Source organism: Pleuronectes platessa, chromosome 6, assembly GCF_947347685.1.
Source record: "Pleuronectes platessa chromosome 6, fPlePla1.1, whole genome shotgun sequence".
NCBI lineage: Eukaryota > Metazoa > Chordata > Actinopteri > Pleuronectiformes > Pleuronectidae > Pleuronectes > Pleuronectes platessa.
Window position 1 is genome coordinate 8,436,770 of NC_070631.1, and position 12,965 is coordinate 8,449,734.

The window sequence follows — 12,965 nt, forward strand, 5'->3', positions numbered from 1 at the left end:
ACACACTTATAATTGTTCTCTTTTCTCTTTGTACCTGAAGCGTTCCTCCTGTAGTGCTTGCATTACAACTGTGTAGTCTCTCTGATAGTGGCTCTTCAAGCTGTCAAGGCCCTCCTCTAGCCGGACCTGGCCCTCCCTCAGATCCTGCACCTCCTGCAGCAGCATGTCTAGGCTCGAGCTCTGACTCCTCTCCAGTGTGTTACCCTTGGAACTGGGCGGGCCCCCGGGTGCCCCCGTCGTGCTGTTGGCTCCAGCTGAGCCCGACGTTGCACTGGAGCAGTCTTCCTCGCTGCCGTACTTGGGACTTGACTGGAGGTGATGCCCGGAGCTGCCCAGGGAACGTCCGCCTGCCCCTGTCACGCCTTCATCCAGCGTGGGGTCGTCCAGAGAGTCTTTGAGGGAGGGGATGTCTTCAGTGCTTCCGAATTTGTGGCGAATCAGCGAGGCGATCTCTCGAGGTTTGGAAACGACGGCCCCTGCAGCAGAGTGAGTGGCGTGGGAGATGCTGGACAGGCCGCCCTTGACGCTGTCAACCACCCCTTCACTAAAGCCTGTGACTCTTGCTCCGACACCCTTCAGTCCTTGCTGCATGTCTCGCAGAACATCCTTGGGCTGCCGGGGGATACCATTGTGCTCCACCTCCCGCAGCTTCCGGTGGTAGTGCTCCAGTTTCCTCTGCAGCTGCTGGATGGTCTGCGCCGACTTTTGGTTCTTTTTCTCAAAAACCTGACAGCCACAGAACAAGGCTTTATAAATGAGCGCAATGCACATGACACTATACCTTGATATTTACGGAGATCTGCCCCGAAAACTCTAGGTACAATCAAAACAGAAGCAAAAGATTGAATCTTTCACACAGCTGACGTCTCGTAGAATTAATTCTTAGTTTTTACCTGTTTTATGCGTGTGCTTTGCTGTTTGTCGGCGTTGTTGGCCAGTTTGAGGTACTCAGCAACGTTGTCATCCCGCGCCGTCTGCTCGATCTTAATCTGCTCTGTAAGCTTGAGGATTTTCTGCTGCAGCTGGGCGATGGCCTGCTTGGTGCGCTGCGGGTCTGGGGTGCTATCCTCGCCCACTGGGTAGGAACCGTCTGCCCCGTAAGACACAGCAAGTGGCGTTTGGCCCAGCCCACTCACCTCCAGCCGGTCGATCTGAAACGAGAACACGGCAGAAGAGCAGGGGTTATAAGAGATTGGGGTTATGCAAAGGATCAGAAGATGGAATGAGGAATTACATGTTGAGGTCATTTTGCTGACACAGTGAAAAAGGGGCTTCTGTATTTCAGCCTGGAAGGAGAGCGGGTAAAAAGGAAACTCGTGGTCAGTTTGCGTGAAGAGGAAGGATTGAGGATGTTCCATTTTTCATTCAGGGATTTACAAAGAAAAGAAAGTAGAACCACTCAATAAAACAAAACTCAATACTTCCAGGTGTGGATCTAGAAATATCCACAAATCTTGGCTATCCTGATTAAACAAACAAGAACAAAAGGAAAACAGTGTCAGCAGCAGGGAGCGACAATAATCGACAAGTCTGACAGGATATTGGATTAACATTTACAATGGTTTCACAGATCAATAATATTTGTCTTTTCAGATACTGACCTGATTTTGTCAAAAGGCCAGAAAGCATGGGGGGGGGGGGGGGGAGAGAGATCAAAGACGCTATCTAAATTGAGTTTTTCCTGTATTCTATCAAAACCTGTGGATAAATTCGACCCGAGCAGATAATGAACATCACACCTTCAAATCACAGGCAGACGGTGTGATTCATTTCCTTGACACCTCAGAGGAAGATCACTGTGAGAACAGCTGGAGCTGGTCATGCATCACCAAGGGATGGTGATCAAAACTATCATTCTCATCACTGAGCAGGCACACGTAAAATAAAGACATAAAACGAGCTGCTGAACCATGACAGAGTCCAAGCTGAGGACAGAGACATACACGTGTCTAGTGTTATTCACCTTGGCAATCAGCTTGTTAAATAGGCCTGCCATTATAAATTATTACCCCACACACACACACACACACACACACACACACACACACACACACACACACACACACACACACACACACACACACACACACACACACACACACACACACACACACACACACACACACACACACACACACACACACACACACACACACACAAAACTCACGCACCAGAGGCTCACCTCACCTGCTCTCATGGACGTGACTAACTGATGACAGACACCAAGCCTACAAACCACAACCGCACCCGGAAGAAAAACTGAAACTCCTCATAAAAGTTTTTATAAAGTAAAGAGAAACTTTCCCCAAATTTTTTTCCGATTTCTGATCGATCATCTTCAATCACATAAACTGTGCGCAAACCACGCGTAACAAAAAGCAGCGCTCACCTTCCCATTGGTCAAACGGATAAATTGTTCCCAGTGCATTTTGTCCACCGTGAACTGGACTTGTGTGTTTTCATGTGCACGCACACTGACACGCTACACGGCTCAGTCCCGGTGTGTTGGCAGGAAGTTTCGCCGGATGACTGGCAGACCGACCGGCTTGTTGTGAAAGTGGAATCCACCTGAAACTCCCATTACTAGGAGCGAGAGAGGAGAGCTCCTCCCCCTTCTCCTCCTCCCAGCTGGGGGGGGGTGACATCATCCTCAGAGCGGCTCGACGGGCAGCCGCCAATCAAACTTCACAGGAAGCCAAAATAGATCCTCACTCACTGACTTGTATTTTGGATTTGTTTAGCTATGAGACTCACTGTGAGAACCTCAGAATCACAATCAAACTTATATTGATTCTCATGTGTAAACAGAGAGGTGGCAGATTGTCAGCTACAGCTACTGAAGTCCTAACAGGCTCATTTCAGGTTCTTGTACTCAAGTATGTCCTTCTACTTCATACTTACACTGCAATTTAAAAGGGGAAATGTCCGTACTCTGACTCAACAATATTTTAATATTTTGGCAGGACAAACTGTTCAGTTTATAATATATGATGTATTCTAGATTCAACTGCCCAATAGTATAATTAGAATGGCACTTATAAGAGTGTGTACTTCCCCCAATGACCAATCCTCCCGTCATGAAACCATATTTAAATTCACTAGATCATGATTTCTATTTTCAACCTACACCTAATTGCCGACCTTCCTTAATAAATCAAATGTTTCCCCCAAGAAAAATGACAAATCAAGCAAAATCTTGAAAATGTTCTGTGTGGTATCGTTAAAGAAAGTGATAAAAAAAAAATCTGGACTCTTCCCTGACCCATCATACATCCTTCCACCATGTCTCCTGGTTATCCGTCCAGTAGGTTTTGTGTAATCCTGTGAACTAATTTAACAGACAATCCCCCAAAAATAACAGGTACTTATATAGAGTAATTATATAGTTTAGTATTAGTACAGTATACACTATATGTATCGGATAAAATTAAATGTAATCTTTTATCGCTGGATACATTTTTCTACTTTCACACTTTATACTTAAAGGTAACATTTAAATACTTTCACTAAAGTGACATGATGAATGCATGACTTTGACATGTATATAAGTATTTTCATATTAAAGTGTATCACCATGGACACTTTAAAGGACAATACAGTTACAGACATACAGGTAAAGATATGAAACTATACAATTGTAATTAAAATCACACGTGGCTCTTGCTTTACCACTATAGGGAATTTATTACTGATGGATATAAAACAGTCAATGAGATCGATGCACAACAAACAAATTAACAGGGAAGTATGAGCAGCACAAACAGAAACACAAAAACAAACACACCAAATGACTGCTTATCAGTAGGTCAGACTTTCACAACTACGGTTAGAGTGTTTCTTTAAAAGAAAACCTGTGTAACAATAACAGATGTGTGTAACAAATGTTTGTGATCAGAATGTTCATGTGTGAAGTAAAATCCTATACTTGGAATCTGGGAAATGATGTGAGACTAAATCAACTATCAACTCCCAGACTCTCTGTCTGTATCTGTGCCAGCCAATAGAGAGGAGGAGCCCAAGAGGACAAGAAAAACCAGTCCGACATCTCTTTACCACACACACACACACACTCAGCCAAGGGCACATTCCTCTGAGTGCTGGGATACGCTACACATTTGGAAATTGATTTAAACCTTTCGGGGTAATTTGACTTTCAAATGAACAACTTTGCATTCTGTTGACAACTGCTTGGCAGCATTGAGCGGCCTAGAGGAAGTGGTCAATTTGATTAATTAATGACGTGTACAACAAGTCTAATCGTTGTTAAATCCTCTTGTCGGGCACACGCGGCGATCAAACGAATCACAGAACTAGAATAGCCTGCCGGGCTGGCACAGAGAGGAACCAAGAGGTGACGCTGCAGAACAGCACGTGGTCCATTCTTGGCCATAAACAAAACAGTATTTATAGCTTTTATGAGAAAGCCTGAGTAAAGTGGCAGTTTACATCCACGAGTGTGGCATGGGGCAGATGACGGAATTAGTTGAATTGTCAAACATATGCCCTCTGACTTGAGGTATAGATAAAGAGGGCAAAGGACAACGCTTTGAACTGGATTGCCCTGCAGCCGAGAGCAGATAGAGGTCCTGGACTCTGTGATAAGGAGACCTAATGACCACACTGGCATCAAATCGCCCGTTCATTGATCGATAAATGTCCCTGTCAGCAGAAAGCTTCAGTTACATAAGCAGGGGAGCCACAAACAGCTGGTCAGTCAGTGGTGTGTGCCCTCTTCTCCAGCTTCACAGGCGGCTCATATGTCTACGACTGGTCACTGCATACTTATGATCTCATTTTTCATGCAGGCCCCGGAAACTGTTGCAATACCACACATAGCAAAGAGATGCTTCGTCCCCCATCCCTGTTCCAGTCACCAAACAAATTACGATCAGTGTCGTCCCTAAACGGTCCAGTTTTTCTGTGATTAATCACGCATGTAATTAAAGATGGTGAGCTGAAGGATTAAGCTAATTTCCCAGGGTTAACAGAGCCAAACATGTTGATGTATTGAGCCGCTGAAGCAAGAAGCGACAGGCGCTGCATCACCAGAGTCTGTGTCGCCTAATGAGGGAATGTGTGTGTGTGTGTGTGTGTGTGTGTGTTTGTAATTGGGGGGCTGCCTCATCCCACCTGATTAGATTTTATCGGTAAAGCAGAAAGACAAAGAGTCTGCACGGACCTGTCCTGCTTGTTCCTCGCATGCATCACTTACACATTCTTAAAAGAGCGTTGATTTTTTCACTCCCCCCACGTCCCAAACTGGGTCCGCCTGCCATGGGCCAGGTTGTGCAACAGCCCCTGATCCAAGCAAAGCTGGTTAGAGCTGTGAAAGCCCAGACTTACCTTGGATCCACCGGAAGGCTGGGAAAGGCTCGGCCAAACCTAAACACTGACCTGTGACCAAGAGTCTAACACAAACAGGCATTTAGAAAATATCACGGCGCTAAAGTTATTAGAAATGCATCTCACATAATTAGATGCACACGACAAGCACATCTTGTACTGCCCGATCTCTCGTGCCACACAGGAAACCAAATGTGCCCCCAAGTCTGTTGATGAGATGATGCTGTCATCATTAATTTTCATTGTTCGGGCAATCTCTTAATTCTCATTTCTCTCGACCCAATAATTCCAGACAGGCCATACCTGCATCTCTGTCCTGTTTTAATCAAAGGCGGAATTCCTTGAGTTTCACCTGCTTATATTGAAATAGGACGTGTCTACCAAAAGGGCCCTGGACTGACAATTTGCATACTTAAATTGAAAATATATATGTTACCCTTATTGGAGACAAGCCACTGCAGCACATCAGGCATTATTAGAAAAAAAATTAAAAGACCACTTAATATCACTAGACACAGATTATAAAGTTCCTTGATTTGTCCATCCATCATCTATACATCTTATCCTGTGAGGCTCACGGGGGGGGGGAGCAGGAGCTGGAGCTAGTGCCAGCTGACATCGGGCAAGAGGCAGTATAACACCCTGGACAGGTCACCAGCATATTGCAGGGCCGACATACAGAGACTAACAACCGGTCACACCCACATCTATGGACAATTTAGAGTCTAACCCTGTCAACCCAACCCTAAGCTGAATGTCTTTGGACTGAGGATCACATAGGATTTTACCTGAGGACATTTAGGAATGCAGACTTGAGGAGCCATGAGACTGAACCATCAACCTCTTCGTAAGAGGATGACCCACTCTACCATCTGAGCCATGTCATTGTGTTGTGTAGGAGCTGTTGGGGACACACAGGACTCTGCTCTCCTGATGCTGAAGCTGCACAGTGATCTCCCTGTCATTCCTCATGTGAAATACTCTTCATGCCAATCCCTGGATTAACAATCAGGCAGCAATAACGTTTTGTTTTGTTCAACAGTTAAGCATTTATCTTTCCAACACTAGTGCTAGCTGTAATCTAATCTTCCGACAGAGGTCATCTTTCAAAGCTGAGAGAATTTACTGTTCCAAATATACTGAAGATGCACTGTTAGAGCCTGTTTTAACTGCAATATCGCTCCTTTAATTGTTTAATCTGTTGATATAAAACACGTTGAACTAAGTGCAGAATATATGTTTGGAGTACTTTTAGCATGTATTGATGCTGAAAGGGGACATTTAACTGTAAGAACAGAGAAGAAAACACACACTCATTACGTTATTTTGTCGGATGACTCCGGTGAGCTCAAGTTCAGTTAAGGCTGAGATGTTCTGATGGACAAACATGGGAAACAGGTTCATTCTTAAGCGTCTTATCACTCAGTGATGGATATCTACAGCTTTACCAGGTCAGGGTGAGTTTGAACCCTGTTTCCTCCCCTGACTGACAGCTGCTTATTTTTAAAAGACATGAATTTCTACATCCTGAATAAAAAAATTAAACAAAATCAGAATAGCATTTGTTTTGTTTTAGACTTAAAGATGATATAATGTTCTTACAAACAGTATTTAGTGTAAACATGGCTGTCACAAAGAACAGCATAGAGCAGCGCTGTGATTGTTGTGGATACAAACATTTCAGTTTGAAACGCTCGAGTTGTCTAGACCTCTTTCCATTTTCTTTTACACAAAAAAACCTGTTATGTTCACAGTGGTCAAGGTCAAGTTTCTGTAAGTTAGTATGTGAGCGAGTGCAAAGGAACTGTACCTTGTTGGTTGCTATGCCTCGCATTCCTGCTGAGCAGCGGTGAGCTTCCCGTGGTGTCAGCTTGTGAAGCAGCAGTTTCACAGAGATGCAAGAATGACACCATGAGGAAAGTGTGATTTCAGGCTTCTTATTTAGGGAACCTGTTCTGCTCTTCACCTCTTCTCTGAAATATGGAGGAGGTGCGGCGCTGATGTCATGGTACAACAGAGCTTGAGCGGCTGTAGCCGGGCTTATCTTACAGAGTCCAATATCCATGAGGGACGGGACCTTGGATCCACGGAGGACATAAGATACGGGGTCTAGGTGAACGCCTAGAACTGTAAATAAGTATTTGTGTCATTTACCTACTTGTAAATAGTTATTTCACATCCTAGAGCTGTGTCCTCTTTATTTTAAACCAACGATTTCTCTGTGACTCAACCTAAATCAAGGACAATCATTTCTGGGTTGAGAGAGTGAACTTCACACCCTGCAGTCTGGGAATCCAAAAGTGAGATTGATCATCTCAGAAACAACATGATGGTACAGATTACTCCTGATGTATTTCATTAAACAGATACAAAAACAAACAGTGTGTTGTGTTGTTATCTAAACTGGATAGAAATATATGTGTGTAATGGAAATCTAACTTACTTGAAGGGGATCCAGTGTGGGAACAATGAACCCCATTCAATATGGAAAATTATATAACTCCACGTGATGCAGTTTACTCAACACATGCATAACACAACACTTAATGTTGCACTCATACACTTACACATATAGCCAATGTCCACAAGTTTATTTCCTAAGGAATTCAGGGGGTGTGAGAAAAGCCCCTTGTGTCTAAATCCAAAAGAAACATAGCGCCGAGAGAGCAGGTCCGAGGAGGAAGAGAGAGAGAGAGAGAGAGAGAGAGAGAGAAACTTGGCTCCACTATCACAACAAAGACTTTAAATCCCTGTGATGTCAGGAAAATTCCTTTTCATTAGAAGTGACTGGACTCCAGCCAGAAATATTGAGGGGTTTCAACACAAATCACATCATTTATCACAGGACAAACAGAGACACTTTAACTGGCAGCCATATAAACACAAAATATGTTAACATGTACTGTAATCATGACATAGGTTTTAAGTGATAGTTTACCGGGGGAAAAAAATTCAATCATTATCCACTCACCACTAGGCCGATGGTGGGTGAGCTGCTTGAGTCCACAAAACACTTCGGGAGTCTCAGGGGTAAACAGCGTTGCAGCAGAATCCAGTAAATTGTAAATTGTGACCTCTTCTTCAGCCAAAATAAAACAACAGAATAAAACATAACATTCCTCCATACTGCTCCTGGTGGTGTCATCCGAGCGTCCACAAGCCCCGACATTCATATTCGACTTCATTTACACTGTGTTTTTAGCCTAAATGTCTGATACCTCTTTCAACGAGGAGAATTCACGGACCCTCGGACACACCATCCTATGGCTACCTCCCCTAGCTTAGTCACTTCTTGTGGACTTATAGGTTTAAAACACGGTGTAAATTACTGTGTTTCGAGTCCAATTTGAATGTCTGGGCTTGCAGACAGTTGGATAACACCACAGGAGCAGTATAGAGGCATGTTATGTTTTTTTTCAGTTGTTTGATCACGTCTGAAGTCTAGGTCCCCCTTGACTTCAATTGTATTGTAATCAGCTGTTACAAAGCTATATGAGACTCCAGAAGTGTTTTGTGGACTCAAACACTTCACCAACTCCTCCATCGGAATCGTGGTGGGGAGATAATGAGTGGATTTTCATTTTTCAGCGAACTACGCATTTAAGTCTCTCACACACACACACACACACACACACACACACACACACACACACACACACACACACACACACACACACACACACACACACACACACACACACACACACACACACACACACACACACACACACACACACACACCTAGATTAGCACTCAGTAGGAGGCAAACCTTCAAACTGCACCAAATTTCTCAAAATCAAAGTGTTATCTGTTTCCTAAATATTTTTTCTATCAAGAAAAACTCCCCAATCGAGATCCAAAATGTATGGGTTCTTCCCTTGCTAATTAACAGACAAATTCAGAGACAAACACCAATGAAAACATGTCCTCCTGAGGGGAAATAATAATAAGTGTAGACTCACGGTGGTGGGAGTAGGAAGTGGAGAGGTGTCAGCGGTTACCAGGTTGAGGATGACCTCCATGGCAGGAAGGCGCATGTGCACGGCTAACCCTGCTGTCTGTTTGTTTCTGTCTATCTGTTTGTGTGTCCCTTGGGAGACCACCACAGCCGGGGAAGAGGGGAAACACAAGGCCCTGTGAGAGCGCTCATCACTCAGGACACTTCTCCTAAACAAAGTCCACTTGACTTTAAGGGCACTGGTCAAATACGCCACTGGGCAACTCTTACTAGAGTTACTGTTGGCTTGATTAAATATCCAGAATCCAAAGTGCGCTCAGTCCCTCCAGCGGTGAACCATGACTACTGGAAGCCCCAGAGTCTACAGAGGGTTGTGCTGCTGGTTCACAGAGCAGCAGCTCCTCAAAGCCCACGACTATGCTTCAGAAGAAAAATGTGCTCTGCAGTTCACAGCGCCCAGCAGAGCCTATGGATCACACGTGCATGCGCTTCATCAAGCACGACTCCCACAGACAGCGTGCGCTGAAGGTAGAACAAGGACTCCTCTGGAGCAAAGGGTCCGTCTGATGCAGGTTCTAGGCAGCAGAGCCGAGGCAGTTAATCGAATGTGGACTCACAGAGTTGGACGGAGGCGAGGGTAACAGAAGGAAGAGTTTACAGTGAAGTGTTCAAAGAGTCCATCAGGCTTAAAATCCTCAGTGTGAGAACGGAGAGGCAGAGGACGGATGTGAGGGGAGTGAGGGAGCAGACTGGAAAAAAGAGCCCACCAGGAGCTGTCACTGAGAGGGAGACTGAGCGAGCGAGGGAGCAGAGGAGAGAGGGGTTGTGTGAACGCTTCGTGAAAAGTGGGGAGGGAGGGAAGGGAGGGCGGGGTAATGGCTTTTCTTCTGTTTGGAGTTTCTAGGCCAGTTCAGCCACCAAAACAGTGGCTAGCTCAGGCAGAAAGAAAAGGAGAAAAATCCTCAGCTCCCTCCGTTCAATTATCACACAGTTTGATTGTCACAGCCAATCAGTTGGCAGAGGGATCACGCTGAAATGAACCGCCTTCCGCTGCCTCACACACAGGGACCAGACTAAGTGTTGCTGCTGACCACTAACGCGTATTGACCCGACTGAACTGTGGGGTTGTATAACACGGAATGCACAAGGAGGGGATGGTTTTGGTTTATGTGTGGAGGACAAACTTACAGAGTCTTACTTACACAGATTACACAGTCATATGACGATTACAAAGCTGCTATTCAAAACTGTGCATATGTGCGTACACATGACTACGGCCTGCATGTGCGTCACTGGATTACTGTTCCACAGATGGAAGAAGTTCCTCAGCACTGCTTCGGTAATATTCTACTGCACATTCTACAGCCAGAAACATTGTAATCAATTTCATTAAGTGCTAAATTATGCTACCACGGTTTGTGATGAGTGAACAGGTTGAAATGAAACTATCCACTTCGCAGACCAGCCAGGGGATATTTGGGGTTATTATCAGAACTGAAGTGCTGGACAGTTGGATGTTGGTGATCTTCACGGCATTAAAACACATAGAACATCCACATTCATATTCAAATGCTACCCCCACAAATTTTGTTTTGTTTTTGAGCCATCACTTCAAAAAATGTACAAACCAATTAGGAAGACAAAGCAAAGCAGGGAGCGTTAGGGTGAAGCCGAACAAGGGCTACTGAACACTTCTGTGCAGAGGTCGGCGGGAGGGAGGGGGGGGGGGGGGAGCGGACCATGAATACAGGCTTTAATGAGAGAGAGCGGGAGGAGTGAGGGGACGGGGGGGAAGGGGGGGTAGGATGTGGGGGAAAAGCCTGCTTATATAAGAACAAACCCAACTTGCTCACATAAGTGCAAGTGTGTGACATGTACTGTAGGTTTGGACCAGCTATTGTATTAAGGGACGCACGGCAGCATTAGTGGCTCAAGGTCTGAGGCCAGTCCATAACATTGCAAACAGAAAGACATAAGCTGCAGGTCAATAAAGTTACTCTAAATTTTCTTTATATCCCTTCATCGACAATTCTCCATACACACACACACAATACATTTTCTTTATATGTTCCTTTAAATGATCTGTCCCTTAGGTTGTGAGTTACATCATTCATAAAGTGCAAGCTTGCTTCAAACTATAGTGATCCACAACATTGAATTTCAGAGTTGAGTTATAAGCCGCAATGAGCTGAATCTCACTATAAAGCTCCATAAGGCAGAGGGAATGTAATATTCTGGTAAAATATTTTCAGCAGATTCATTACTAGATCACTCATCACAAAAAATATGTATTACCTCTTGTGTATTTTCACCCGTCCTTTAGTTTTCTGGTTGGTTTGTTTGATTGTGAGCAAGATTACAGAAAAACAACTGCACAGATTTTTTTACTTTCTTTAACAATGTGAGATATGGCTTTTTTTCCCCCAGGGGATAATTAATAGATCTAAATGAAAAAAACAGGCATATTTAGGGAACTGATATTTATGAGTGTTGAACGGCTGAATGTAAGGGCCTTGGTGGAGAGTTGCGCTCTACTGACTGCCTGAGTTACAGCTGATATCTAGCCCCTCATCTTTTAATAGTTCACGCATAGCAATTGGTAACTGCTGATCAAATACTGATCTAGCTCCAATCTTGAAATAAGTCTTGAAATCATGCAGTGTGAACCAGGCCTCAGGAACAGCTGGTGTGACTGGTGTGTGGTGGCACCAAGTAAAGTACCGATGTAAATAAAAGTTAAATGAGGTCCCGGTACAGATGACTTCAGTGCCGATCAATAGTCACTTGGGGGAATCCCACACAGGATCTTTTGATTGACAGGCTCCTTTCAGACATGAGTGCATAACACACATTCCTCGCCCTGCCCTCAGTGTCATTCCAGCCTGAGGTCTAAGACTCCTGTGGAGACTGCATGGCCCCTAGCGGCTCATGGTAGTCCAGGAATACTCAGGCTTTCAGGGTGACTCAGGACATCTTCACACACTCACAGTAGCATGCCTTAATAACATACCGCAAATAGCAAGAGTGGCTCCGCAATGACGGATTCACAGAAGGGGGGGTATACTCATGTCCCGACAAGTGACTGATGCCTGAAAAGAAATGGAGATGTTGGCCTCAAGGGCAGTTTTACCCTATTACTGACACATTAGCTGGTCATAATTAGAGGATAGGATGAAAAGTTGTGGCTTGTCACAGGGAGAAAATTACTGTTACTCACATGTAAGATGAGATGATAATAAAGGTTTCAGAAGTGTTCCAGAGTTTGAGAAATATGTGTCATCAGGCCTAATGAGGCACTATAATTAAATAGAAATGAATTGGAATTAAATGTTCAAATCTAATATCATATTTCAGATGCAGTGGTTTAATTTGTAAGACAAATTGTCCATATTAATCATTAGACGTCATGTATTATTTATGTATTCTCCACTTAACATACAGAGTTAAATCTAGAGAAATGCTAAACTGCATTTCGTTGTATAAGTACTTGTACTGTGCAATGACAATAAAGTTGAATCTAATCTAATCTAATCTGGGGCAGAACACACATGAGTGATTAGTTCGATTGCCCTTTTTCAAAAGATCCGGTTCCATGAGATTTGTGCTGTTCACACTGTCATAAAGAAATCTGATCTGGGTCACATAAGTGGGAAAAAATCTCCAG

The 12,965-nt window shown here is 44.2% G+C and overlaps 1 protein-coding gene across 4 annotated transcripts in view; it reads right to left on the reverse strand.

Annotated features, from left to right (window-relative positions):
- The window catches only part of tmcc1a (transmembrane and coiled-coil domain family 1a), a 42,489-nt gene that overhangs the window by 5,378 nt on the left and 24,146 nt on the right, over positions 1-12,965 (reverse strand). For 3 of the 4 annotated variants that reach the window (XM_053424059.1, XM_053424058.1, XM_053424061.1), the window contains 2 exons: positions 894-1,151; positions 35-726 (listed from right to left, as the gene is read on the reverse strand). In XM_053424059.1, coding sequence (XP_053280034.1) covers positions 35-726; positions 894-1,151 — 950 coding nt within the window. Of the gene's footprint in view, positions 1-34; positions 727-893; positions 1,152-2,389; positions 6,561-12,965 lie in introns of those variants that run through there. The other variant, XM_053424060.1, reaches the window with a different exon arrangement.